The sequence below is a fragment of the Saccostrea echinata genome, unplaced genomic scaffold, assembly GCF_033153115.1.
Source record: "Saccostrea echinata isolate AGI-Se365-2 ecotype Australia unplaced genomic scaffold, CSIRO_AGI_Sech_v1 ptg000002l, whole genome shotgun sequence".
NCBI lineage: Eukaryota > Metazoa > Mollusca > Bivalvia > Ostreida > Ostreidae > Saccostrea > Saccostrea echinata.
Genome location: NW_026889751.1, coordinates 28,323,383 through 28,348,078, shown reverse-complemented (window position 1 = coordinate 28,348,078; position 24,696 = coordinate 28,323,383). Strand labels below are relative to the sequence as shown.

The 24,696-nt window shown below is 35.0% G+C and overlaps 2 protein-coding genes across 7 annotated transcripts; one reads left to right on the top strand and one right to left on the bottom strand.

The window, feature by feature from the left end:
- Positions 1-1,662: 1,662 nt before the first annotated feature.
- On the bottom strand, positions 1,663-17,843 carry LOC133176384 (striatin-3-like). 6 transcript variants are annotated; one of them, XM_061311508.1, is made up of 19 exons: positions 17,574-17,843; positions 15,235-15,338; positions 14,812-14,891; positions 13,824-13,899; positions 12,249-12,428; positions 11,629-11,745; positions 11,425-11,491; positions 11,123-11,261; positions 9,664-9,756; positions 8,511-8,678; positions 7,890-8,035; positions 5,548-5,606; positions 5,341-5,457; positions 5,057-5,226; positions 4,800-4,967; positions 4,574-4,714; positions 4,101-4,208; positions 3,881-3,967; positions 1,663-3,707 (listed from the first exon to the last, which is right to left on the bottom strand). In XM_061311508.1, exons 1-19 carry the CDS (start codon positions 17,781-17,783, stop codon positions 3,538-3,540), a joined length of 2,400 nt encoding a protein of 799 aa, XP_061167492.1. In that variant the 5' UTR covers positions 17,784-17,843; the 3' UTR covers positions 1,663-3,537. The 6 variants fall into 6 exon arrangements, with proteins under 6 accessions (XP_061167492.1, XP_061167500.1, XP_061167521.1 ...); XM_061311516.1 differs by having other exon boundaries at positions 4,101-4,205; XM_061311537.1 differs by lacking the exon at positions 8,511-8,678.
- Positions 17,844-17,868: 25 nt separating this feature from the next.
- On the top strand, positions 17,869-22,897 carry LOC133176427 (AP-4 complex subunit sigma-1-like). The gene is made up of 6 exons (XM_061311554.1): positions 17,869-18,008; positions 19,740-19,916; positions 21,185-21,271; positions 21,466-21,534; positions 21,944-21,955; positions 22,430-22,897. The coding sequence occupies exons 2-6, from the start codon at positions 19,788-19,790 to the stop codon at positions 22,550-22,552; spliced, it is 420 nt and encodes a 139-aa protein (XP_061167538.1). The 5' UTR covers positions 17,869-18,008; positions 19,740-19,787; the 3' UTR covers positions 22,553-22,897.
- The last annotated feature ends 1,799 nt before the right edge of the window (positions 22,898-24,696 follow it).

Sequence of the window (24,696 nt, the reverse complement as noted above, 5' to 3'; positions counted from 1 at the left end):
CCCTGCATCACTAGTCAGGTGCTCTATCGACTGAGCTACCTAGGCCAATATCCATGGCCCAAACCATTACATTCCTCCCTCCTTAATTTGTCTTCGCCCTGGAAGACACAACCTAGGTTCTTATTTGCCCCTGGCAGGACTTTCACCTGCAAGTCCAGAGGTGGTCAATGTCACCAAATCTGTAACAGGAAAGGAGAAAATGCATGGCTGGACTGGGAATCGAACCCAGGTCCCCTGCATCACTAGTCAGGTGCTCTACCAACTGAGCTACCCAGGCCAATATCCACGGCCCAAACCATTACACAAAAATTATTGCCAAGGTTTAATAGCTTTTTGTTTGTAATTCAAACTCCAAGGTACAGGTCAAAAGGTCACAAATCTTGATATCCAAGGGAAGGTCTTGTCACAAGGAATACACATGAGAAATGAAAGCCCTAGCACCAACCATTCAAAAGTTATGGCAAAGGTCAGTTTTTCAGAAGTTGGTCAACCTCCAAAGTAAAGGTCAGAAATCATGGTATTCAAGGGATGGCCTTGTCACATAGAATACAAATGAGAAATGAAAGCCCTAGCACCCACCGTTCAAAAGTTATGGCCAAGTTTAAAGTTTTTCAAAAGTTGGTTAAACTCTAAGGTCAAAAAGTCACAAATGTTGGTATCTAAAAGGAAGGTCTTATCACAAGGAATACACTTGTGAAGTATGAAAGCTTTAGCACTTTCCATTCAAAAGTTATGGCCAAGGTTAAAGTTTGGTAAATTTTGGAAAAGTGGGTCAAGTTCCAATGTCAAAAGGTCAAATATATTGGCACCCAAAGAAAGGCATTGTCATAAGGAATATACATGTAAATATGAAAGTCTTAGCCCCTTTCAATCAAAAGTTATTTGCAAAATTAAAGTTTTTGCAGACAAGCAGACAGATGAACAGATCAAATTCTATATGCCCACAAATCCTCTATTATAGGGGCATAAATACACAATTTGTACATAAATGCTGGGGAATTTTACTTTTGTTTACAAGTTTTTCACTTTTGAGTACATTTCTTTGTAATTCTGAGGTGAAAAGCTTGAGGAAATATACTTCTGAGCTTCATGATTAGATCATTTCCTTTCAAAGGATTTTTTTTTCTTTTACAAAAACAGATTCTCCCTAATTACACCCTTCTGCCATTTTTTTCTTGTCCATAGCCCTAAGCATAGATATACCATTTTATGTGAAAGCCATTACCTTGTATCTCAAGGATTCAGGTAACAACTAAGGACAGAATCATAGCCATGGGTTTCCATATTGTAGTAGTCCAAATTCAACCAAGATGAACCCTGACAAAATCAAATATGTCTTCTCTCTGATGGGGAACACAGACATGTAAATATCATTTGTGTACATGTGTGAAAGTGTTTGGAATTTAATCCCAAGTCTAATATCAACCAGCAGGTGTGGAAATCACATAGGAATAGCCTTTTTGGACTTGACTATTCACTGCATCTAAATACCTCTTGGAGGCTCTTCAAGAGCAATACATTTTTAATCTAATCTAATTTGTTGATACCGGTACTAGAACAATCCTACCTACCCCCATCCCAACTCTCAATAGTAAACTCTGCAACTTTGTTAGCATGACATCATTTGTACTGATATTTCTATTTAACAAATAAAACAAAACATTTATTCATACTTGTAGAAATGTGTTTATTATTAGCCTATGTATACAGAAAATGGCTGTACCATAAAGTGTCCGCAACAGTTTTCCTGAACACAGAATTCATCAAAAGCAAGATGCATGACACAAAAGAATCATTACAGAAAGTGAACCCCCCATTGATCAGTAATACATACACAAGTTTTTCTTTTTTAATCTTAAGACAACAAAAGGAGTAAGAGAGAGAGAGAAGAGAAGAGTTTAGATTTGTTAATGACTACACTAGACTATGTATAATCCCTTAAATGTCCTCAAGCACATTACATAGTTGTATAATTCTGATTTACAATACACACACACATTAAAACATATCATACAACCTGATCAGGACTACAGGACTGGCATACAATGGGGGACTATGTACAAAATGTCAGCACCACACCCACTCTCTGTCTGCAAAAATGTCACGTTTTGTTCATGTTCCAATCATGCAGGAGGGCAGGTTTGTTATTGCAGTGTGGAAAATAATAACCACTTTACTCAGAATATGGAAGTCCAACATTGAATGTTAGCTTGGAAAAAATCTCTATATTATAATATTGTGAATCTTGTACAAAATTCAGTAAAGCCAAAAACTATGCCAGTAAAATGGTTTCAGGAAAACTACATAGCACTAATTTACAAATAATTTGTATTGCTCTATAAAATCTGGGTTTTTGGCAACCTGTGTTTTGTGTAACTTGTAATGTGTTGGGGCATATAGATGTATGTAAAATTCACCGTTCTATTTCTGCCTATAATTCCTCAATGTTGATGTAGTTATAAATCTAAATGGGTAGACATATATTAAACTTGGTAAAATTATATAATACAATCTTCTTTATTGGTACTTGTAACAATTGCCCATAATTAATGATAAATACTGCCATTAATGTTACATGAACCACCTTTCTACAGTCTGAATGAGGATGGAAATTAACATAATTAATAACACAATAAACATCCACCTCGCTCTTCACAAACACACTGGCAATGGTCTCACCTACCTACGTACATGTAGGTGACCCGCCAATGGCAATCCACCTAGCTACACCACCCTCGTAAGGTAGACAGATGCCATAATTTACAGTGATATGAACTGAATAATTCACACTCATACATTTACACACTCTTCTGTCAAATAAAACTCATTTTTATATTACATAATTATTGTTCTTGTTATAAATAATTTCATAATAAATACACTGTTAAATTTACATGTAAGATAGTTGATATAAAAATTTTATCTGCAGAAGAAAAATATCACAAAGAAACTGCATGGTAAACAGTGGGCATGAATGTCTGTAAGCCATATACATAATGAGAGTAAAGTACAAAACTTTCCCCGAGAAAAATCCTTCAATGCAACAATGCTCTTTTGCATTTGTACTTGAGTTACAGAACTTGATAATAAACAAAAAATATTGTCTATAGCATGAAAATAAATCCAATAAGAAAAATACACAAGAACTCTTTAAATATTGGAGATACAAAGAGATATCTCAACAGATATGCTCAGTTTCATCTCTTGTTTAAGAATCATGCTGGTACGAATTCCATTTACAAGCTTTCACAGTTTATCACACAAGCTGGCTGCCACGCTGGCCCATACCGTTGGCCATATAAAGCAACAAAGTATCACCCTATTTTTTCCCTCACAGCTTCAACACTTTGGCAGAACTGATTTGTGTAGAGTAAACAAAGGATCACAATGGCTCTGAGAAAATTCTCCGTCCTCTGATATCGGTATAGCTGAATATATTTGATTATTTGTATCAGAAGAGCTCCAGTGGCTGACACTGATTATGAAGGATGATTAACTAGTTCCCGTATAATTTCTTGTCTCTATGTCGCTCTTCTGTCAGACGAATACCTTAGCGAGGGCATCAGCACCAGCACTGGCTATATACGGCTTTGACGGGTGAAATGCCACATCGTGTATTGACTCTTCAAATTTCTTCCTATGGGCGGTTATTTCTTGTACACAGGTTTTACTATCTAGGTTCCACAGTCTTATTGAACAATCATGACCTATAATGGGAAAAGTCATAAATATTCAAATATCTGATCCAGACCATCATATCAGTTAAGTTTTCTTGAAAGCTTTTATTGTAAAGTGTTCTATTATTAGTGGACATGATGGGTAGCATAACATAGTACAACACAAGATCAACCTCATATTTTAAAGTTCTATCAATACTTACTTCCAGATAATAAGTATAACCCATTGGGATCTACAGCTAAACTTGACACAGCATTTAAATGTGCCACCATGGAGTGTATCAGTTTTCCTGTGAAAAAAAAATCAATTGAGCTAAATTTTATCTACAGTTTGAAACCCTGTAATCTAACAGGTTTGTAACACTGTAAACTAATAGGTTTGTAATTAGATCTGGAGCTAAAGCTGTCATTACGGACACTGACCTGTGGTGTTGTCAAAGAACCTAATGTTGCGATCCTCGTGTGCCGTAATCGTGACGGGGAGGGTGGGGTGATTTACCACACAGTTTATCTGGTTATTACTCCCATCTTCTGAAAACATCAGAAATTGAAGTAAATTGCAAGAAATGTCAAAATTTACTGCATGTTCAATTCATTCTTTACCAGTAATGTTATTTTTGTGTACTGTGAAATCACCCAATTTCCATGGGGTTTAATTTTCATGAAATAAAGAGACCCATGAATTCATAACCTCCATGAAATGTTAATATTTTTGACAACCAACCACAAAATCAAATCCCCATGACCATTTTTTTTCCTCAAACCATATACATGAAAATTTGAACCCTTAAAAATAAGAGAAAAAAGTAATTTTACAATTGTAAACTATACACATTTCTAAATCATGCTTGACTAAACAGGCAGCTATATCGTACACTGGGATATAAATTCTGTACCTGAGGCTGATTTGGTGTCGATACAGAGCACCTGCTTGGCTGTCTCTATATCATAAATATAAGTATTTGATGATGAGTAGGAAGCCACCATTTGGCTTGGATCACATCTAACAAAATCTACTGAAGTTGGCACACCATCAGCTGTAAACACCAAAGAATTTGATTTAGCACCTGTATTTTAAATGGCTGAATCTGCGGACTTATTTGAAGATCTACATTAACGTACCCTCCTCTGCTGTGTAGCTCTGTAGGAGAGGTGGTTTCTGCCCCGGACTCCAGAGGCGCACCGTGCCGTCCGCGGAACACGATAGTAGCTGCATCTTAGAACTGTGTACAGACAACCCCCAGATTGCATTTGTATGGCCTTCTAATGTACAATTTAAAACACTTGGATCTGCAACATGACAAAAAGAAATATAGCTATAGTCAAACAACGTAATCATTTGAACCTTGAACTTGCCACTGAAGTGGAGAATTACTAACCGAAAGAATCATATGGGTCTATATTTGAGCTGGGTATATTCCAGCATCTGATTGTAGAATCTTGACCCCCACTGAAGCACTGTTCTCCAGTGGAGCTGACCGCTAGACATAACACCGGACCAATGTGTGCACGAAATGTGTAAACTGGTTCTACATCTAATGAAGTGGCTCTGAAATATCAACAGATTAACAGGATCACACACATACAGATATCACATGACTTACTAGTAACTATTGATATAATTTACAAATAATTGTGTGATTTCATCACAATCAGGACTTACTTTTTGGCAGGGACTGTTTTTTGGAGGTTCCATAATTTAAGGGTGTGGTCTTCTGAGGCCGTGATAAGAACTGGGTCCACAGGATGGAATGCTAATGCCCGCACCCCATCAAAGTGACTGAAACACAAAGATTTCAATCAATTGCTGAATTCACCAATCAAACTGCTTGATTCAAAAACATAAACCACGTCATCAAAGCTTACATACCTGCGTAGTGTATACTTGGCATTCCAGGTTTTCCTATAAACCTCCTTGGGAGATGATATCTGAAATAGTGATGTATAAATGAAGTACACATACACCCAGTAAGAGTGATACACATTACATACACTACTGTGTTGTCCTAGCAGAGTTTAGTGTAATAGTTATAAATTAGAAGTAAACATGAGCGGTAGACATCACAGTTACTACATCAATGTTCTGTATCCTCTCAATATTAAGATTCAATCATGTTTTTATAATTCATATTTTATTGTCAATTATCACAAAGTGTAACGTTGATAATAATACACCTCCCTGCCTGATTTATCATATACAATAGTAAGCTACAATATTCAGAACATTACCTGGTATTTTGATAGCACTATAGTATATAGTTCAGTAAATATTAATAGAAAACTGCATTCATATAATACATGACTGTCTCGTACATGAGCCTTCCTATAAATTCCACACAGAGAAAAGATCTGACCTCATAGTTTGCTTTATAAATCTTGATTACATGCTGAAAAGGATGGGTACACCACAGCAAAAATACAAGGAAGGTTGCTCATGTTGCAGAAAATGACAAACTACTCACTGTCAAACTGGGGGGAGGGGGAATTTCTGCTTATCAAAATGAAATTTTTTTTTAAATTTCTATTCAAGACAAAACATTTTTTTCCTTTAATTTTTGTGCCAAGACAAAATGCCTGATGATCACTGAATTTTTTTTTCTCATGTAAGCTGAAAATGTCATGGCCCCATTCTCCCCAAGGTAAATCAGAATTAAGTCAAGCTGAAAATATTCAATTTTTATGTCTCCAGACATCATACATGTACATGAATTTTGCATTCAGCTTTTAAATGCACTCTGAGGTTTCAATTTACACGTGCTGTATTTATAAAAGAACACCTATTTTCAAACTTGAACATTTGCCAACATTTTTGGTACAGTGTATTTACTACATACTGATACAATATTATGGCTATTTAGAGGTTTAACACAAAATACAAGTTAAAGGTCTTCCTGTACTTTTTTTTACCTGACATTTTATATTTAACTGACACTGACAACTATAGACTCTTCAGGATAAGAGTTGGTCTGAATATTTTGCATGTAAACTTTAAATAACAGTTTCAATTTCTGAACAGTACATGTATCAACTTTCAAAATGGAGGTTTCGGTTCTCTCTGACACTAGGCTCTCCTACAGGTGAAGGATCAGATGTGTGATACACTCAATTTCGTTGTTGATGCATGAATATTTTTTTAAGATGTAGTTGTTGAACTGATCCATGCATGATATGACAGAGAAAGTCAGAACTGTCATCAAGATTTCATGCTTTTGACACTTACCCCAAACAGCTAAGAAACAGATTCCATACATGTAATACTCATCAGTCTGGATATTAAGTTTTCTACTGTATGTATGCAATTATATGTGTTATTATATATGAATGAAAATATAGGTTTGAATTAATATTTCTTCATGTAATGTATCAATCTAGTTACCAGGGTTGACCGAATACTGTAATGTAGGAGCATGTTAATCAACAGACAAATAAAAATCTCCTACATTACATTCCTAAAATCAATACAGAATAACATTAACTCCGTCATTTAACATCATCTAAAATTGTCATTTTATAGAAGGGGGGGGAGGGGGGTGCTAAGAAAATATTTTCAATGAATATGTTACTTGTGGTGGCTAAACTTAGATTTGGACCAGGTAAGTTTGCATAAAGAACAAGTAGATAAACATCTCGACCGTCTACATTGCAAATTCAGAATTCTTTTTGAGTGACATCATACACAAAGGTTTTAAGAAAGTTACGGGGTTTTTTCAATTCCAAAATTTTCTTTACTGAATCTTGCTAAATTTTTCGTAATTTTAAGTACATTTTGCTTTGGAAGATGTGCAGCTCATGTTAGCTTATCTGCAAAATTTTTAAATTCTATAATCGGATTTATTTGTTTATGGAAATCAAAGATAGGCTTCTTGCACTCCAAGTTTTCCAAAGCAAACAGTATTTATTATTCCAATTACCCGGGTAGATTTCATTAAAAATGTGGAAATTTATGATTTGTGTCTGTTTATTACTTGTGGACTCTCTTTATAGTGTATTAACAATCAATACTGGTTTTGAGGTCTTAATTGTACAGTATCACTACTATCAAATGCGAGGCTAAATTTGGCCCCTACTATACCCTGTTCTTTGTCTGACAAATAATTTAACAAATGATTTCCTGCAAATCTATATCAAAGGGAAATGTCTCTGAGTGCTAGCTCTAAGAAGACATTGGAACAAGACAAAAGAGTTACAATGTTTACATTACGGTTTACTTACATCGTAATTGTTTTGATCGGCCTCGTTATTGACTGTTAGGTCTGCTAACTCTCCGAGATCTTCCAAACTTTCGTCGTCTGGATCAGTGCCAATCATCTGTTTCCGAGATTCAGATGGAAATGCAATGGATGTTCCTCCTTGGATACCTGATTAAGAAATCCATTTAAAACATCACAAACACTTGTCAATGACTGGCTTGGTATTGGTTAATCTACACAATGTAAGCCACAAATAAGCTCTGCTCGAATTACACTTCTACAAACAGATTTTACAGTTTCATTACTAATATTGATACTGCTTAATTTTTAACACTGGAGATGCTTTTCATATCTTTATATCAAATAAGCAAAAACACAAGTTAGGTAGACAAAATTTTTGTAGCAACAAACAAGACTTACACAGCAGTCTTATATTTGGTCAATATTTAGACAACATCAAAAGCAGAGAATGATGCAATGTAATATTTCGAACGACAAATTTTCAAATGCAGAGAAAGAAGTCTAAAATTGAACATGGTTTAACAAACGCTGAATCAGAATGCAGTGAAAAGTTAGTAATTTGGGGGATTTTCTGGGGGGAAGGAGAAAGAAGACCCTCCTCCACCTCTCCTGTCATGCCTACCCATCTCATCTGCATCCATCCCACTCGATCCTGGTGAGCCGGGGGAGTTACTTCCCCTCTGGGGACTTGAGGCAGCCCCACTCTGATAGGACGAGGATTGGGAGGAGAAAGCATCTTCATCTGATCCCAGATTGGCCAGCATTTGCTGCAAGGCTGATCGCTTTGGTCCTACAGTCACATAGTACTTTTAAAAATCACAATTATCTCCCCTTATATCTTTTTAAGTTCTCACTTATATAAACTTTATTTTATTTATTTTTGGCATCTTAGTATTTCCATATAGTTTACCTACAGCTAGTATTTATTTCACAAAGATATTCAATTGATATACAAGAAATAAACTAGTTAATGGTAAAAAGATTATAAATTAAATAATTCCTCATATAATTTTTTTTTTTTTTTTTGCTGCAGTGATCACTACTTTGAAATACATGTACTTTATCTACGTATACCCTAAAACCAAATAAAACAGAATGAAGAGTAGACTGTCTGACAATGGTTAAGGGCTGTCTCCAGAGGGGGGATGTGGGGAGAGATGATCAGTTATCTATTTCTGCTCATACAACATTTATTTTTTAATCATGCTGGATTGGTATATGAATTTTAATCTGATGTTCTGGATTAAAAAAAAACAACAGGTTTATCTTCATGCAGGGAAGGAACTTATGAATACTTAAAACATTTATTAAAAATCTAATTCAGTATAATGCTGTAAATTGGGTGCACAACATTTAGCTAGTATCAGTAGCATGCATAACCATTCACATCCATAGATATAAAATCTCTTGCTATGTATCCAGAATATCTGGACTTTTCCCCCAGATGCTTAAATCAGTTATTTCCCTAACATAATGTCATCAAAATTGTTTCCCTTGCAAAACATTTATGTTCATAATGGGAAAAAAGGCATTCATGCTAACTCAAAATCTCAAAGGGACAATATGGGACAGATTTCAAAAATATTTCCTCCATCAAACTAATTAGAGTGTAATTTCCTGTTTTAAATTTCCTGTTGTATCAGATTTTAAACTATCAGTGGTAAATTCCTGGCAGCATTTTAGGCTGGCAGACGTTTGATGAAACTTGATACCCTGTGGTCTTAATCTTCGCTGAGAGAATTTATCGGAACTTAATAAGACTTGAGATGACTTACTTGACTTAACGCCCTTTCTCTCCTTCTTATACTGGTCTTTAAGTCTATCTATAAGTCGCTGGTCCACGTCCCATTCGTCCTTATCATTTTGCACTGTGTAAAGCATACACCTATGTCAATCATTTAGTCTATCAGAGTGTCACTTGAGTTTGGAATCATATACCGTGCTATATGCATACATGTTAACCTCGGACTTGAGAGAGAATTTTTTCTTTTTTCTAAACCCTTCTATGTGTATATGTATCTGTTTTTATTGTTTATCCCTTACAGCTTCTGGAGTAAATATTTAGAAATATTGAATCCGGCTCACCCCTCCTCTCTTTTTTTTTTTTTTTTTTTTTTTTCATACATCAGGATAGTGGATCACCTCTGTTTTTGCTTTGTTTGTTTAGGTTTTTTTTTGGCAGCAATGACATTTTATTAAGTAAAGCAATTATCTAGCTGTGATTTCAAATCACAAAAGACATTGTGTTAGAACCAGCATTTAAATCCAAGCAAAAGTTAAGTGTTGTAAAGACTTAGTTCTTACAAGCAAGGAAAATGTAATGATATGGGATTTAGCTTAGAAAAATCTTTATGCCATTTATGAAATAAGAATTTACTTCTTAAAGATTTTTGGTATTTTTCGTGTAAGTATAGTATTTGGTGACAGAAGAAAATTTATCTAAAAGCAGTGGGTTGAATATTTTTATAAGGAAAAGCATCAAGGTTAACATGTATGTATATGGTGATCATTTCTATAGTTGACATGCTTGACAGTGAAAAACAAGACTATACAAACGAACTGACAGTGTATATATAACTCTTCAATCTAACCTTCATGACTGTGTAAGAGTGTGAAATATACATGTATATGTGTTTATATATTATTTAAGGTGTACACAAAACTGTGTGTACTACAATTTTTTCATGCATTTAAGATAATAGTATGTTGTAAACAACTTTAAATCCAACGTTCCTATTAAATATTGCATCTTTCAGCATTTTCTTCATTAACCTCTGCCTAATTCTATTTTATACATTTGAATCACTATCCATGCCTGTATCCACACCCCTATAGATCCTCCACTTTCTTTTTAGCCTCTGTATGACAGGAGAAGGTCGTGATCAGTAAGGAAATTCAAAACAAGGGTGAATATTAACAAAACAGTGACTAGTCACGAACACAAACGACAAAGTAATCCTTTCAAATCTGTCCTTAAACTTCCAAACTCAAGTAACGTTGTAACACTATTCAGAAAATATCAAAACATTTTTAAATAACAAATATGAATTGATTACTTTGACTGTGGAAACAATATGGAAAAAAAAATTAGGGAAAGATCTAGAATACACAATAACATCACTCAACTAAATACTACACATTGTAACACAGTGTCACCCTGCTGAGATTTCAGTCAGTGTGACAAAGGGAGAAAAAGTGTTATAGCTAACTCAACACCAACAAAGGACACATTACCCCACTCCGGTCCGTCACCGTGGCTCTGTGCCTCACCCGCTCCATTCTCTGCTTCCTCTACGAGGAAATCAAACTCGGCCAGGGCTTCCTCTGTCTCTGTGTCATCGTCGATCATCGCAATGTTGTCCACATTCTGCATCTATCAACATCACATGTAAATTGTCAACAATACAGGCCATTTATTAGTAATATACTGATATACATCTAGCAACACAATATTGTCATCAAGGCAGTCCTACGCCAACTTGATTGAACAATCATTTTGCATATCTGAGTTGTCTAACTTATTGCTATATTTGTACCTTTGGTCGTTTCTTTATGTGTTTGACTTCTCCTTCATCATCCCCAGCCAAGCCATCATCTTCATCACTGTAACAAACCAAAAATCTCACTGAAGTAATACCCTCTCATCTGTTCAATGCATAAAGCCTCTATTGTCAGTCTTAGAAGGAAATTAAGCTGGATATAAACATGCAGATTATTCTGAGCTTCGAAGTGCTAGGTACCTGAGATTATCTTCATCTTCGACGCCATCTTGACCAAGAAAGTCAAGAGTGGCCAAGACCGAAGCCTCGCTGTCAAGGAGGGCAGAATCGACAAGAGAAGCTGGCACTTTCTTCCCCCTGACAGAAAAAGTCAGTCATGCACAAAAGATAGCACAAGAAAACTTCATGATTATACTGGAAAATCAGGACAGTAGTTATACATTATAGAAACTATTGTTGAAAGTATTAATTTTCATCTACATTAAGAGATGACAGCTTTTAAAATTCAATACATGTATTGCAATGAAGAGAGTGGGATGATTAACATCAGTCACTTTAATGTAGTGTAACAGACTCTTTAGTAAAATGTAGAAATCATTAACTTGCTGTAAGAATCACATGCTAATAAGACTTACTGATCAAAGTATCATGTACAGAAGACAGCAAAGATATTAGAAGTAAAACAAGCTTCAAATTCATGATTTCAATTTATTTTAGAATTTATCAAGCATATTGATAATGCCTCCCTGACATCTCAATCCATATATATCTATAACCCTAAAAAAAATTTTCTCTCGATTTTTCCCCTTTCTTCACCCTGTTTGGAACTACGACCCTAAGTCTGTAACCTGATAGCATACCTGGCTTTCCCTTGATCATTGACCCGTTTATTGGACACATCTCCGTTCATCTGTACAATAGCAGGCTGGGCCCCCTCGGCTTCACTCTCCGCAGCGTGAGCCTGTAGGCCCAAAAGGGAGCGAACTCTGGCTGACCTCACATCAATAATTGTATCTGTGTAGCCAATCTCTTGTAGGTATCTAAACAGAAGAAAGATGCTTGTTACAATATATACAACTTGTCTCAGGTAGATTTTAGGTAAAAAGAAAAAAAGAAAACTTTAAGTTACAGCATGACATTTTACAATTGTCATGGCATAATCCATCACCTTACACTTTCATGTAAATTAGTTGAATCTGATTCGTCCAGAAACATTTGTTAAAACACTATTACCTGCTGAATGATGAAGCCACGCCCTCCAGCGTAGCAACAGTCAACATTGCTTGACGATGGGTGATAATCCAAAAAACAGTGATTGCTCAGAATTTATGCGCACAAGGTTCACTGTTATTTGTATTCGTGTAAAACATTCAGTATAATATAATTAGAGATGTCAATGAATAGTCAACTATTCGACTATCAGTCGAATGGACCGACGATCGAATAACAAAACGACATTCGAATAAATAAATTCAATAAAAGAGTGATAAAGAGAAGGAATTCTCATCCTTAAATTGAGAAACCGTCTTTCCTCAAACAGAGTCGATAAGTTAATTTTCCTCATTAAAGTCTGCTGACTTTACATGTAGAAAGTACAGTAATTAGAAATGTTTCATTTCCACGAGAATTATTTGTCAATTAATGTGTTGTTTTTGTAATAAAATTATCTCGCTATACTGCGCTTTCTTTGCAAAATTATTAATTAGACTTTATTTCATATCATGTACCCATTATAGCCGTGACATGTTTGGACACTACGATAATTATAAAATTAATATTAATATTCTTTTACATATTTCAAAGACAGAAAGTTTATTCAAAGATTTAACATTATCACAGACACCGTGTGTACCCCCCCCCCCCCCCAATCATTTTAATAAGCTTTAAATATATATATATCTATCATACTGTCATTTTTTTATGCTTATTTAAAAAACCAACTTTATTGATTGATTTATGAACACGATTGACGGGGAAATCATACATTTTGGAGAATTTAGCGGTCTATATTGAGTAAGTATAAACAAGCTATCCACATTTTAAGTCCATGTGAACATCTGTATGTAACATTTGATGTTACTATTTAATAAATTTAAGAAAAGGGGATTTGGGATTAAAAATGTCATGTACCAGTGAAGTTTGAAATAAAATTTTAGTTTCCAAAAAAAAGTTTTGAATATATTCGACTATCGTTCGAATAATCAATCAAATATTCGACTAAAGAAAATAAATATTCTGACATCCCTAAATATAATAAATATTGCATGTAGTTGAGTGTAACATTGAAAATTTTCACCCCTCAAAAACCATTGTCAACCTCGGCTGAGTCTCGGTTGACAATGGTTTTCTTGGGGTGAAAATTTTCAATGTTACACTCAACTACATGCAATATTTATATAATGGTTTATACTATTATTTTCAGGTGACAAACTCACTGTCTAAGAAGGTGTCTGCCTTGTCGCCATGACACATTCCCCGCGGACGGCAGTACTTCCCCATCTACACCCTCCTCTACAACAATCAATCAACATTTATTATCAAACATATATCCTCCTATATTGTACATGTTAATATTTCATGAATCTTCAATGTGCATTATTCTAAATACATGTATATTTTGAATAAAATTGGAATTTTACAGAGACAGCTCTGATGTTCTGTATTCTAAGCAAATGCATCCTTGGAATAAAAGAAAATCCAGACTGGAAATTTACTGAGACAGCTCTGATGATCTGAGAATTATGTACCTTCTTTCTTCTCCAAAGATGGGGGATTGAGATCTGAGAATTACACACTTTCCTTCTTCTCCAGTGAGGTTGGGGGGGGGGATAGATTTGAGAATTATGTACCAGGGTACCTTGGGGTGAGGGGGGAGGGAGAGATTTGAGAATTACGTACCAGGGTACCTTGGGGGAGGGGGAGGGAGAGGTTTGAGAATTACGTACCAGGGTACCTTCTTTCTACCCCCATAATGTGAGGTTTGAGATCTGAGAATTACATACCTTCTTTTTTCTCCACAGTGATGGGGGGTTTGAGATCTGAGAATTGAATGCCTTCTTTCTTCCCCCGTGATGGGGGGTTTGAGATCTGAGAATTAAATACCTTCTTTCTTCCCCCGTGATGGGGGGTTTGAGATCTGAGAATTACATACCTTCTTTTTTCTTCAGTGATGGGGGGTTTGAGATCTGAGAATTATTTACCTTCTTTCTTCCCCTGTGATGGGGGTTTGAGATGTGAGAATTACATACCTTCTTTCTTCCCCCGTGATGGGGGGGGGGGGGGGGGTTGAGATCTAAGAATTACTTACCTTCTTCTTTCTTTCTTCCCCTGTGATGGGGGGTTTGAGATCTGAGAACTACATACCTTCTTTTTTCTCCTGTTGGGGGGGGGGGGGGGGGGGGTTGAGATGTGAGAATTACATACCTTCTCTTTTCTCAAGTGATGGGGGTTTGAGATCTTCTTGATTGATTTCTGTTCCATATTTTAATTTATGATATTTGGCTCTGTAGAAAAAAAAAATATCATAAAGGCATGTTTTAGAGTAATTCCTATCATCTACTCTCACTGAATGCAGATATTTAAATTCTAAGATGTTTAGCTGTTTTCAAAAAATGTCATAAATTTTTAATTTAATCATGAAAAACCATTATAGATTATATAAATCTACACAATCTTACACTACATTTTTTTTCCAATTCAGTCAATACATTCAGATAAAAATCAGTTCAAACATTTGCCTGTCTTAGAAGAAGGGAGGAACGTATGGGAAAATAGTATGTTTCTATTTATAATCCTTCATGCAGTAAAACATGTTCAGTACAAATAATAAAGAACTGCCAAACTAACCTCTCTTGTTTGAGAGCAAACTCCAGCATCTTGATTCTTCTGACCAGGTCCTGCTTCAGATTCTCCTGTCCTTTCCTCTCTCCTTGGAGAAAAGCTATTCTTGCCTAATTAATAAACAATAAAATGAAATGATCTTCTCATCTTTAATAAGGTTTAGTAAGCATGGTTATGTTACCTAATTTTACTGCATAGCTACTTGCAGGCATTCTATAAATTGTAAATGAAAAAGTCTTAAACCTTCAATTGCCAATTAACTATTTTTCTATATCCAAAATGTGATAAAAGAATAACTGCCAATATTTAGTATCACAATTACCTCATGTTTATTTACCTCATTGTCACTCTTTTGTAGTAGAGTCTAGGAGCTATAAATCTCACGAGAGATTGTTTACACTAGGGACAATAAAAGATTGGAATAATAAGTATGTCAAAATTACTATGTATTTTCGAGGATTGCACTCAGCTAGATAAAAGATCATCTAATTTGGAATTTTTAGAAAAATTGTACTTCCAAAAGAAACGACTATCAAAAAGATATGAATGATTTAATTCAAAGAGTTGGATTTGCAGAAATTATCAAATAAGAATGTAACACAAGAGGACTAGCTCCACTTAAGTTTGGTTAGCAAAAGTTAGCATTTGTCATTGTTATACCCTTATAAGTATCTTTCTATATATTTATTACTAATAAAAAGTCCAACAAAAGAAATGTTAATTGCATTGGTCTAACAATTTTATTGTTGACCGGTCTGCCAGTCCAACATAAGAATTGTTAGACCGCAGCGTCACAGCTACGTCACAAGTAATTAATCATTGTTCAATATCAGCGACACAGAAATAGCCGAAGTTTAGAGCTCAAAGAGTTGTCGTTTGCTATATGAAAGAGTATGTTTTGTGATAAATAAATTTTATGATATAATAATTTTATTCTTTATTTTTTCATTCTCTCCTATTGTTTTATTGATTAAGCCAAATTTTTTCAAAGAAAGTAATTGATTATATATTGATTAAATCTGTTCAAATGTTTTAATTTAATTGTTCTATCTGAAGTTATAGACTGGGATTCGGGCAACATATGATTAGTTGGACCTGAAGGTGAAAATGTTGCCCTCATACCCAGTCAATAACTGTATATTGTTTGACAAGATATTTCATCAGCACTTCTTTCTTGTTTTGTCCTCAAAAAAATATATGATCAGACCTCCAGTATTCAACAGCACATTATCCCCTTTTCCTTCCTCCACTGTGAAAGAGTTATGTTATGTAATTGCTATATCAAGTATTTATTTTTCCATACCCAAAATATGACATAACAACATGCTTTTCTTTACACTTCACTACTATGCTATTTTTTCATTTTTATATATTTATTTCGTGAATATCTATTTTACATATTATTTATATAATACCTGTTTTACATGATGCAGACTGCTCTAATATCCAGTACAAAGAGTAATATACCTTCTTTAAAGTAATTAATTGACGTATTATTAATATAAACACTGATTTTTTGGAAATGTGTTGAAATTATCTTCATAACTTAGGACTTCTATTTAAGTTATAATTAATGTTCTGATGTTCAAACCAATGGCTGTGACTGCAGATACCCCTACCGTGAAAAACAAATAAATACATTTATTTACATGAGACTTAAGACTGAAGACTTATTTGATGTCATCATGGTTATGGCAACAAGTTTCTTCCTAAATAAAAATCGGTTGTTTATCTTCTATACAAATGCATTATTTTTCCTTTGTTTTCTTTAACTAGAAAAACAATGTCAAAAATTAGAAGTTAAATTCAATCACGTGGTGCTACAAGGACTTCAAATTTCTTTATTGCATAGTTTATTACAGGTATCTATTTCGATTTTTAACATTTTTTCTTCAGTTTCTACATTTTAAATTTCTTATCATTGTTCCACTTCCTGGTGCGTTACTCTTTTGATCAGGTAGATATGGATGCAAGATAAGACTGATAAATCCACATGTGGTACTGAGGCTGAAAGCCTCAGGTGAGTCATCCACATCCCCCGTCCTTGTCACCCTATGTCACCTTTCTTAACTTAATATATCGGAGAATTGAGGCCTATATCAAGATAAAATGTTTTTCTCTACACAGGTGTTCACAATGACCTCATTTTACATTGTTTGTTGAAAAAATGTCAAAAATGAAACCGCCATATTGAAATTAAAAATGGCGGACGTTAAACGATACACCATTGTTTATCTAATACTTTCATGACTTTAAATTGTCTTGCTCACCCAAATAACATAAAATGACCTTCATAATATATTAAATAAAGATTTGCAAGTCCATGTGACAAATAAACTATTTACTTGAAGCTCTGCACGCTCCACTTCCCATTGTGATCGTTCCATCTCAAAACGAGCCCATTCCGTTTGTAGAAAATGCAATATCCCTGGCATCGAATATTGCGGGCGTTGGCCTACATCATCTGCCTGTTGTTTTGTCATCATCCCCATTGCCCCTGACACTGGGCCTAGCTGTCCCGCGTGCTGAGATCCAGGGCCCTCTCCGTCATTCATTTTCTAAGTTTGGAAGCCATTACAGTATTTTTAGCATAGATGGCGCTGCAAGCTGACGTCATATTTTGTTTTCGGGCTTCTTTTTGACTGTTTATCATTTTTGAACGGAAATGCAGTTGTGTCCCGAATAACAAGAACCAACCCTTTAGCACAGTCACGGTCCACGGCGCCGGGTATACAACAAAGTTGGTACTTTGCTGTTTGATGTAACTTATATCAAACATTGTAAGTCAGAATTGTCTAATGATGTTTGAAACTTAAAGTTGCAAATCTTGGTTTGTTATATAGGAATATGACTAACGTTACGTAGCACAAGACCAGATAATGTCTTTTCATTTGTCTCTGACAGTCCAAACATGAAAAGTCAAATGATTGTTGTCATTTGGTTTTTTCCTTTAAGTACTCAGGCACCCTTTATACACTATTCCACCATCATGTTTAGTTACTAAACATTACAGTTTTAGTGTTTAATAATACAGTTAGAACTTGTCAAAAAAAAAAAACCAACAAACAAACAAACAACAAAAACAAACAAACTTAGATCTATTAATTAAAGGTAAATGTAAAATATTTACGGAAAATTTATATATATGACAGTTTTTAATATTCAATTATGGAGTGTTTAGAAGGGAGACATATCACAAATGATCAGGTCAGAGTATAGGGTTGTCACTGGAGGGCACAGGGGTTGGCATTTTCCTGAAAAACCCACTAGCCCAGGGGCTAATGATTAGTAATGAATTACTAACCAAAACCTCAAACTAACTAGCCCAACAATTTTTTTATGCCAAATGAAAACATAACAAATTAAAGTTTCAAAGTTGAAATGCTTTGGTGACAGAAACAAATTTTAATTAGTTTTTAGTAAAAAAAAAAAAAAAACCAGAATAGAAAAGCAAAAGTATAGCTGACGAGAAATTTTTTCTGTTCTGCTAGTCCGACGGACTATCATTACATTTAAATTATGGCTAGCCCGAGTCTTACAATGACTGGCCCCGGGCATCGGGATACTGTATATTTCAACCCCTGAGGGCACTTGTCCATAATTGTTTTATTATCCTGAAGAATCTAAATTCAATAAAATCAAGTAGAAAATACCAGTCAAACCTGTTGTGTTTTCCTACCCACTGCTCTGATTCCATACTTTAAAAAATATGTCAACAGACAACTTTAACATCACCTTTGGATTTTATTGTTCACTGATCCCACATATACATCGATTTTATATATGAATAAATACTAATACTAATAGTATCTCACTTTCATCTAAAGGGAGACAACATAGTTGTGACCCTGCATGGTCACTTGTGCTATTTCATTGTCATCTGAAGATTAGACCACTCGGAGCTCCTCGGGTGGCTCGTACCTCACACACTAACCTCGGATGTAAATGATGTTCTACTGCAGATACAGTCATATGATCTTATTTGAAATTCCTCCAAATGTTATTCCTTTAGAATCTGAGTTACTCTGTGGCACGCCCAACACTATGTTTTTGCTTTCAAAGACTACTAACATAAGGTTGTAATCAAAGCCAATATACAAGGAAGAATTAGACAAGTTAAAAAAAAACTTTTTGAAGAACTTTATGCAGAACGAAATATGAAATGAGTTACAAGGCAGTTTTTGGTGGAGAAATGTATCGATTTGATGCATATTTACCAATTACATCCAAGGTTTGTATGGGGCGTAGCGGAGTCAGCCGAGGATTGCTGATTGAAGGGAGACAACATAGTTGTCACCTTGCATGTGAGGGAGACATCACAAATTGTCTCTCTACATGCACGTGACATGCTCTAAACCAATCAGATTAACCATATTATTCTGTAGGATAATAATTATACTAAATGTCACATGCCTGTGTCTGCAGCACAACCTGTAGAATCCACATTGCTGTGTACAGAAGAAAAATGTTACAAAATTTTTATTAAAATACACTATTCCTTGTCTTGACAGTACCTCAGACAAAACATTTAACTAGCCTGTGATCTTAGACCAAATGTCATGATCCATTTCCTGATGGTGGTCAGTAAGCAGGGAAAACCCCGCATCAGCCGATTCTTTACACGCCAGGACAACCAGGGCTCCACTCAGAATGCTGTCATTAAGCTTTGTCTGAGGGATGGCAATCAGGTATCATTTAATTCCTTGTAATTCTCTAATATTGGATGGATATTAAATAATATCTCTGTCTGGAAAGTTTAATCTACTTGAGCTATCCCAAAAGTTTATAAAACTCAAGTTACTGTCAAACCTTGTTATCTCAAACTCGATGGAACATCTTTGGGACAAACTTAGAGATATCCCAGGATTCGAGATTTTGTGAAAGAGGGATGGGAGTGGGAGGGGGTAGTCACTCTCTCTCCCATGTCTGTATTTGTACTACTAACCAGCATTTCTGGTGTAAGGAGGTGGATAATCACTTTCTCCCAGGTCTGCCTTAGTACTAGCACTTCTGGTGAAAAAAAAGGGGGGGGGCAATTAATCTCTCCTAGGTCTACCTTAGTAACAGCACTTCTAATGAAAGGAGGGGGGGTCGTTCTCTCCAAGGTCTGCATTAGTAGGAGCAGTTTCCTGGGTTACCTTAGAACCAGCACTTCTGATGAGCAGTACTGGGGGTGGTGAGCACAATCATTTTCTCTCCCAGGTCTGCCTTAGTACCAGCACTTCTGATGAAACTGGGGCGGGGACCCTCTCCCTGATTTGCCTCAGAACCAGCACTTCTGGTGAAAAGAGTGGGGGGAGTCAATCTCTTTCAGGTTTGCCTCAGTGCTAGCATTTCTGGTGAAAGGGGTGGGGGGTGCAGGGGCAAACACTCTCTCCCAGGTCTGCTTTAGTACCAGCACTTTTGGTGAAAAGAGATGGGGAGATGAATCACTCTCACCTGCTAAAAAGTACCGGTACACATTGGGCATAGATAAATGATTTTATCGTTAAAAAGAGCATGAGGATGAAAGACCTGAGCCCACCAAGGGTCAAAATATGAGTATGCCCAATAAAATGGCCAAAGTGAAACTGAAGTTTTGACCAAATATTTTCTATGTTTTGTTATACAAATTATGAAATTCATCTTGCAATTTCTAGTAAAACAATGCCATACTGCCAAATCTTTCAAAGAAAAAGTAAAATAGATATTGAAAAAAGAAAAACAGTTACAGTATATAAAGCTTCGAGTCTATGCTATCTGTAATCAAAATGTCATTAATTTTTCATCTTCACTAGCCAAGGGTTTCTGATCCGCTACTCTCCTCACAAACCCAAGGGATTATAAGAAGAGACCCTTGGCTAGCAAAGATGTTAATTTTTTAGTTGAGGTTGTTTTTGAACCTCCGTGGGCTTATCTCTTTGAATTGAACTTTTATTGTATGTGAATACAATTTTTCTTTTGTCCATTTTGACAGGAGGGCTTTGTTAATTATGAAGACATTGTTCTTGTCTACAAGCTGTACGTCAATCTCTGGTTCATAGCAGGAGTTTCTCAGGACGAGGTACACAAGTCACTTTTACTAACTACCCAGAATTCATCACATGGTGTTTCCATGTATTTGAGTAACATTTTCACTTGACTTCCATTTTATTTTGGCAAACCTTTAACATTCATTTAAAATATATTGCATATAGTGCCTTATTTTTATATGTAAAAATTATGAAATAATATTCCTGAAATCCTTTAATCTTGTAGAATGAGCTGGCCATCTTGGAATTATTCCAGAATTTAGTAGAGACAATAAACGTATACTTTGGAAAAGTGGTAAATATTAAAATTTCTTGTAGCAAATACAGGGGACATCTGTTCCTCCTTTTAAAAATTGATTGGGGTCACACTCCTTTTCCCAGTTGAAAATTGAGAGATTGTTTAACTTGTTATGGTAAACCATCTTTCACTCATTTGCCTTTGCAAGTTTCATAAGGATGGGAAAATCATAAATGTTTGTCTCCATGAACAAGTAAATTCCTTCTACATGCATATCTTAAATATCTTGGAAAAAAGAATATTCATGTTTAAAAATAACCTAATCAGAATTTTTGAGAATGACTTTTACAATCTCTGATAACTTACATTTCTTAATGTTCAGACAGGAGACAGTGTGCACATTATTAATGCTTCAAAGATCATAAGAAAAATTAAAATAATCCTAAAAATCTTTTTCTTTTTTCAGACTGAAGTGGATGTATCCTTTTAAGAAGACAATATACTGTAAACATACTTTTTTCTGCAAGGTCATAATTCTGCAGTCACAATTTCTGTTCAATCTATGGTTAGAAAATTTCCCCGATTTCTTGGATTGCAGTTGTACATCTTTATTGCACTCTAAGTACGCTGTGACAAATTATCATGGAAAATTTGTGATTGTTTCCATTGCGTTAATAAATCCCAAGTTAGGTAAAAAGAATGTCTACAGTATAAACACACATAGAGATATGTGAAGCTTTCTCATACCATTACATTATTCAACCAGTTACCATTTTTTTAGCCATGACAAACACTGAATCATTTAACTTTACAGAAAAGGTTTTCTGAATAACATGCCGTTATATTACATACAAAATTTGAATTAACAGCTTTGTAATTAATAAAAAGTTAAGATTTGTATTGCACACTAAGTGCAAGGCCTGTAAAGTAAGAGTTCCTTGACACAGTGTAGATATTATTTAACATGGACCGTGTCTACATGATTATTGATGAGATGATAATAAATGGACACATTGCTGAGACGTGTCGAGGGAGAATTCTCGTGCCTCTACAGCTCATGGATGCTGCAAAGTAATGATGCTAACTGCTACCAAGTAACTAACCACTCTTGCCAAGAAACCATCCCTGTTGCTTAGTATGTTTAACTATCAGTAGAGCCAAGTTACGGCTAGTCCTGATTACTGTCAGTGCTGTTCAGTAACCATCAGTTACAGCTGGACATCAGTGCTGCGGAGTTACTACAAGTGGACGTTTTGGAGAGACATATTGAAGAGGGCAAAGCACATTTAGTCTACAGAAATATGTCCGGTGGAATCAGATGTGCATCTGTTGGTCATCCATGTTTATAGTGACAGATGTAGAGAGATGAAATGAAACTCCAAAAAAATTTCTAAACTTCTGAAATAAAAAAGGAAATCTATTTTTTTTTATTCACATTTTTGTAAGGCATCTGAGACAACCACAGAACTGATTATAAACCAGAACAAAATTCTTGTTTTCCTCAGTATTATTTCCAATGGAAATTGACTTGAATGGGTGGGATATCCTTTGATTTTAATTTCAATCTCTTTTTGTCCCCTGCTTTCATGAAAGCAACAGGTCATTATATCTCATTCATTTGTCAGTCTGGCTCAAAAACTTCATCCTTAGTCATAACTTTTAAATGAGAAAAGATAGACCTTTCCATATATACTATGATTTTTGACTCTTGACCGTGAAGTTTGACCTACTTTTCAAAAATTTTAATATTACTTTTACCTTGGTCATAACTTTTGAATGGGAAAGAGAAATGGCTTTCATATTTCACATGTGCATTACCTGTGAAAGACTTTTCCAAATACAATATGATTTTGACTGCATGACCTTGACCTTGAAGTTATCATTAGCTCTTGTCACAGGTAATGCACATGTCAAATATGAATGCCTTATCTTTCCTCATTCAGACGTTATAACCAATGTTAAATTTTTTGAAATTTACATCAAACTTGACCCCATGACCTTGACCTTCAAGTTCGACCTAGTTTCCAATAAAATTTAACATCGATGATAACTTCTGAGTAAGAAAAGATAGGGTGTTTGTATTTGGCATGTGCATTACCTGTGACAAGAAGTTTCACTATGTACTATGATTTTTAACCCATAACCTTGACTTGAAGTTTGACATAATTTTAAAAAAAAAATTAACATTTCTGATAACTTTTGAATGAGAGAAGATAGTGCATTACCTGTTTCAAGACCTTTCTGAATTTACTCTGGTTTTTGACCTCATGATCTTCACCTTAAAGTTAAAGCTCCAGTCTTTTTCAACTTTTTTTTACATTGGTAATAACTTTTGAAAGAGAGAAGATAGGATTTTCAAATTTTACATGTGCATTACCAATGATAACAGGTTTCAGAAACATTTTTCATGTTTGACTTCATGATCTTGACCTAGAAATTTGACCTACTTATCATAAAATTTAACTTGAATTTTAACATAACTATCAGGTCCGTAGAAAGGAGGAGGGGGCACATTTTTCTGAGCATTTTACTATAGTACACCATCCCCCTCCCCCCCCCCCCCCCCCCACACACTTTTGAAACTGTTGCTACAGGCCTGACTATTACTCTAGAAGAGATGGGGCTTCCATATTTTTTTCACATGTGCATTACTTGTGACAAGACTTTGGATTGATTTGACCTCATGACCTTGATCTTGAAGTTTGATGCATTTTGAAGAAGCTTTAATCTTTGTCATAACTTTTATAAATTCAGTAATTTATATTTTGTTTGTATTATGCACAGACAAGACAGGACACACAAACAAGACAGTTACAATATATGCCATAAATAATTGCATCCCAACCACTAAGACACCGAAAGCGGAGGACCACAATTCTTTGAATTTGCTTGTAGAGTTTTTGAGCTTGAAACTGTTCATCCTATCTCTCGGTTTAACATAAATTTTATTGGGTTAAGGTCAAGATCTGTAAGTGATTTTAAACTAACTTCTTGTTGCTAGATCCATTATGTCATAATCATTTTCAACTTTCTTTTTTCTCGTACTTTACGGCTCTAATAAAATTATGTAGAAAATAAAGTATTTTCATGGAATCCAATTTGAAATCATGTGAAAAGTAATCCCGATACCTATATTCAATTTAATATTATTTTAAAGAAGAGGCCAAGAACATTACAAATTACCGTTTTCTGAGAGACTATAGGCAATCTCGAAACAAT

What these genes read in the sequence shown, in the direction of transcription:
- LOC133176384 (XM_061311508.1), bottom strand. Translation starts at nt 17,783, where the DNA reads ATGAATGACGGAGAGGGCCCTGGATCTCAGCACGCGGGACAGCTAGGC. An exon ending in GCCAAGTATACACTACGCAG is followed by an intron (nt 5,458 to 5,547) that starts GTATGTAAGCTT and finishes TTTGTGTTTCAG; the next exon opens with TCACTTTGATGGGGTGCGGG. An exon ending in CGACACCAAATCAGCCTCAG is followed by an intron (nt 4,209 to 4,573) that starts GTACAGAATTTA and finishes TGATGTTTTCAG; the next exon opens with AAGATGGGAGTAATAACCAG.
- LOC133176427 (XM_061311554.1), top strand. Translation starts at nt 19,788, where the DNA reads ATGATCCATTTCCTGATGGTGGTCAGTAAGCAGGGAAAACCCCGCATC. An exon ending in GTCTGAGGGATGGCAATCAG is followed by an intron (nt 19,917 to 21,184) that starts GTATCATTTAAT and finishes CCATTTTGACAG; the next exon opens with GAGGGCTTTGTTAATTATGA. An exon ending in CAGGAGTTTCTCAGGACGAG is followed by an intron (nt 21,272 to 21,465) that starts GTACACAAGTCA and finishes TTAATCTTGTAG; the next exon opens with AATGAGCTGGCCATCTTGGA.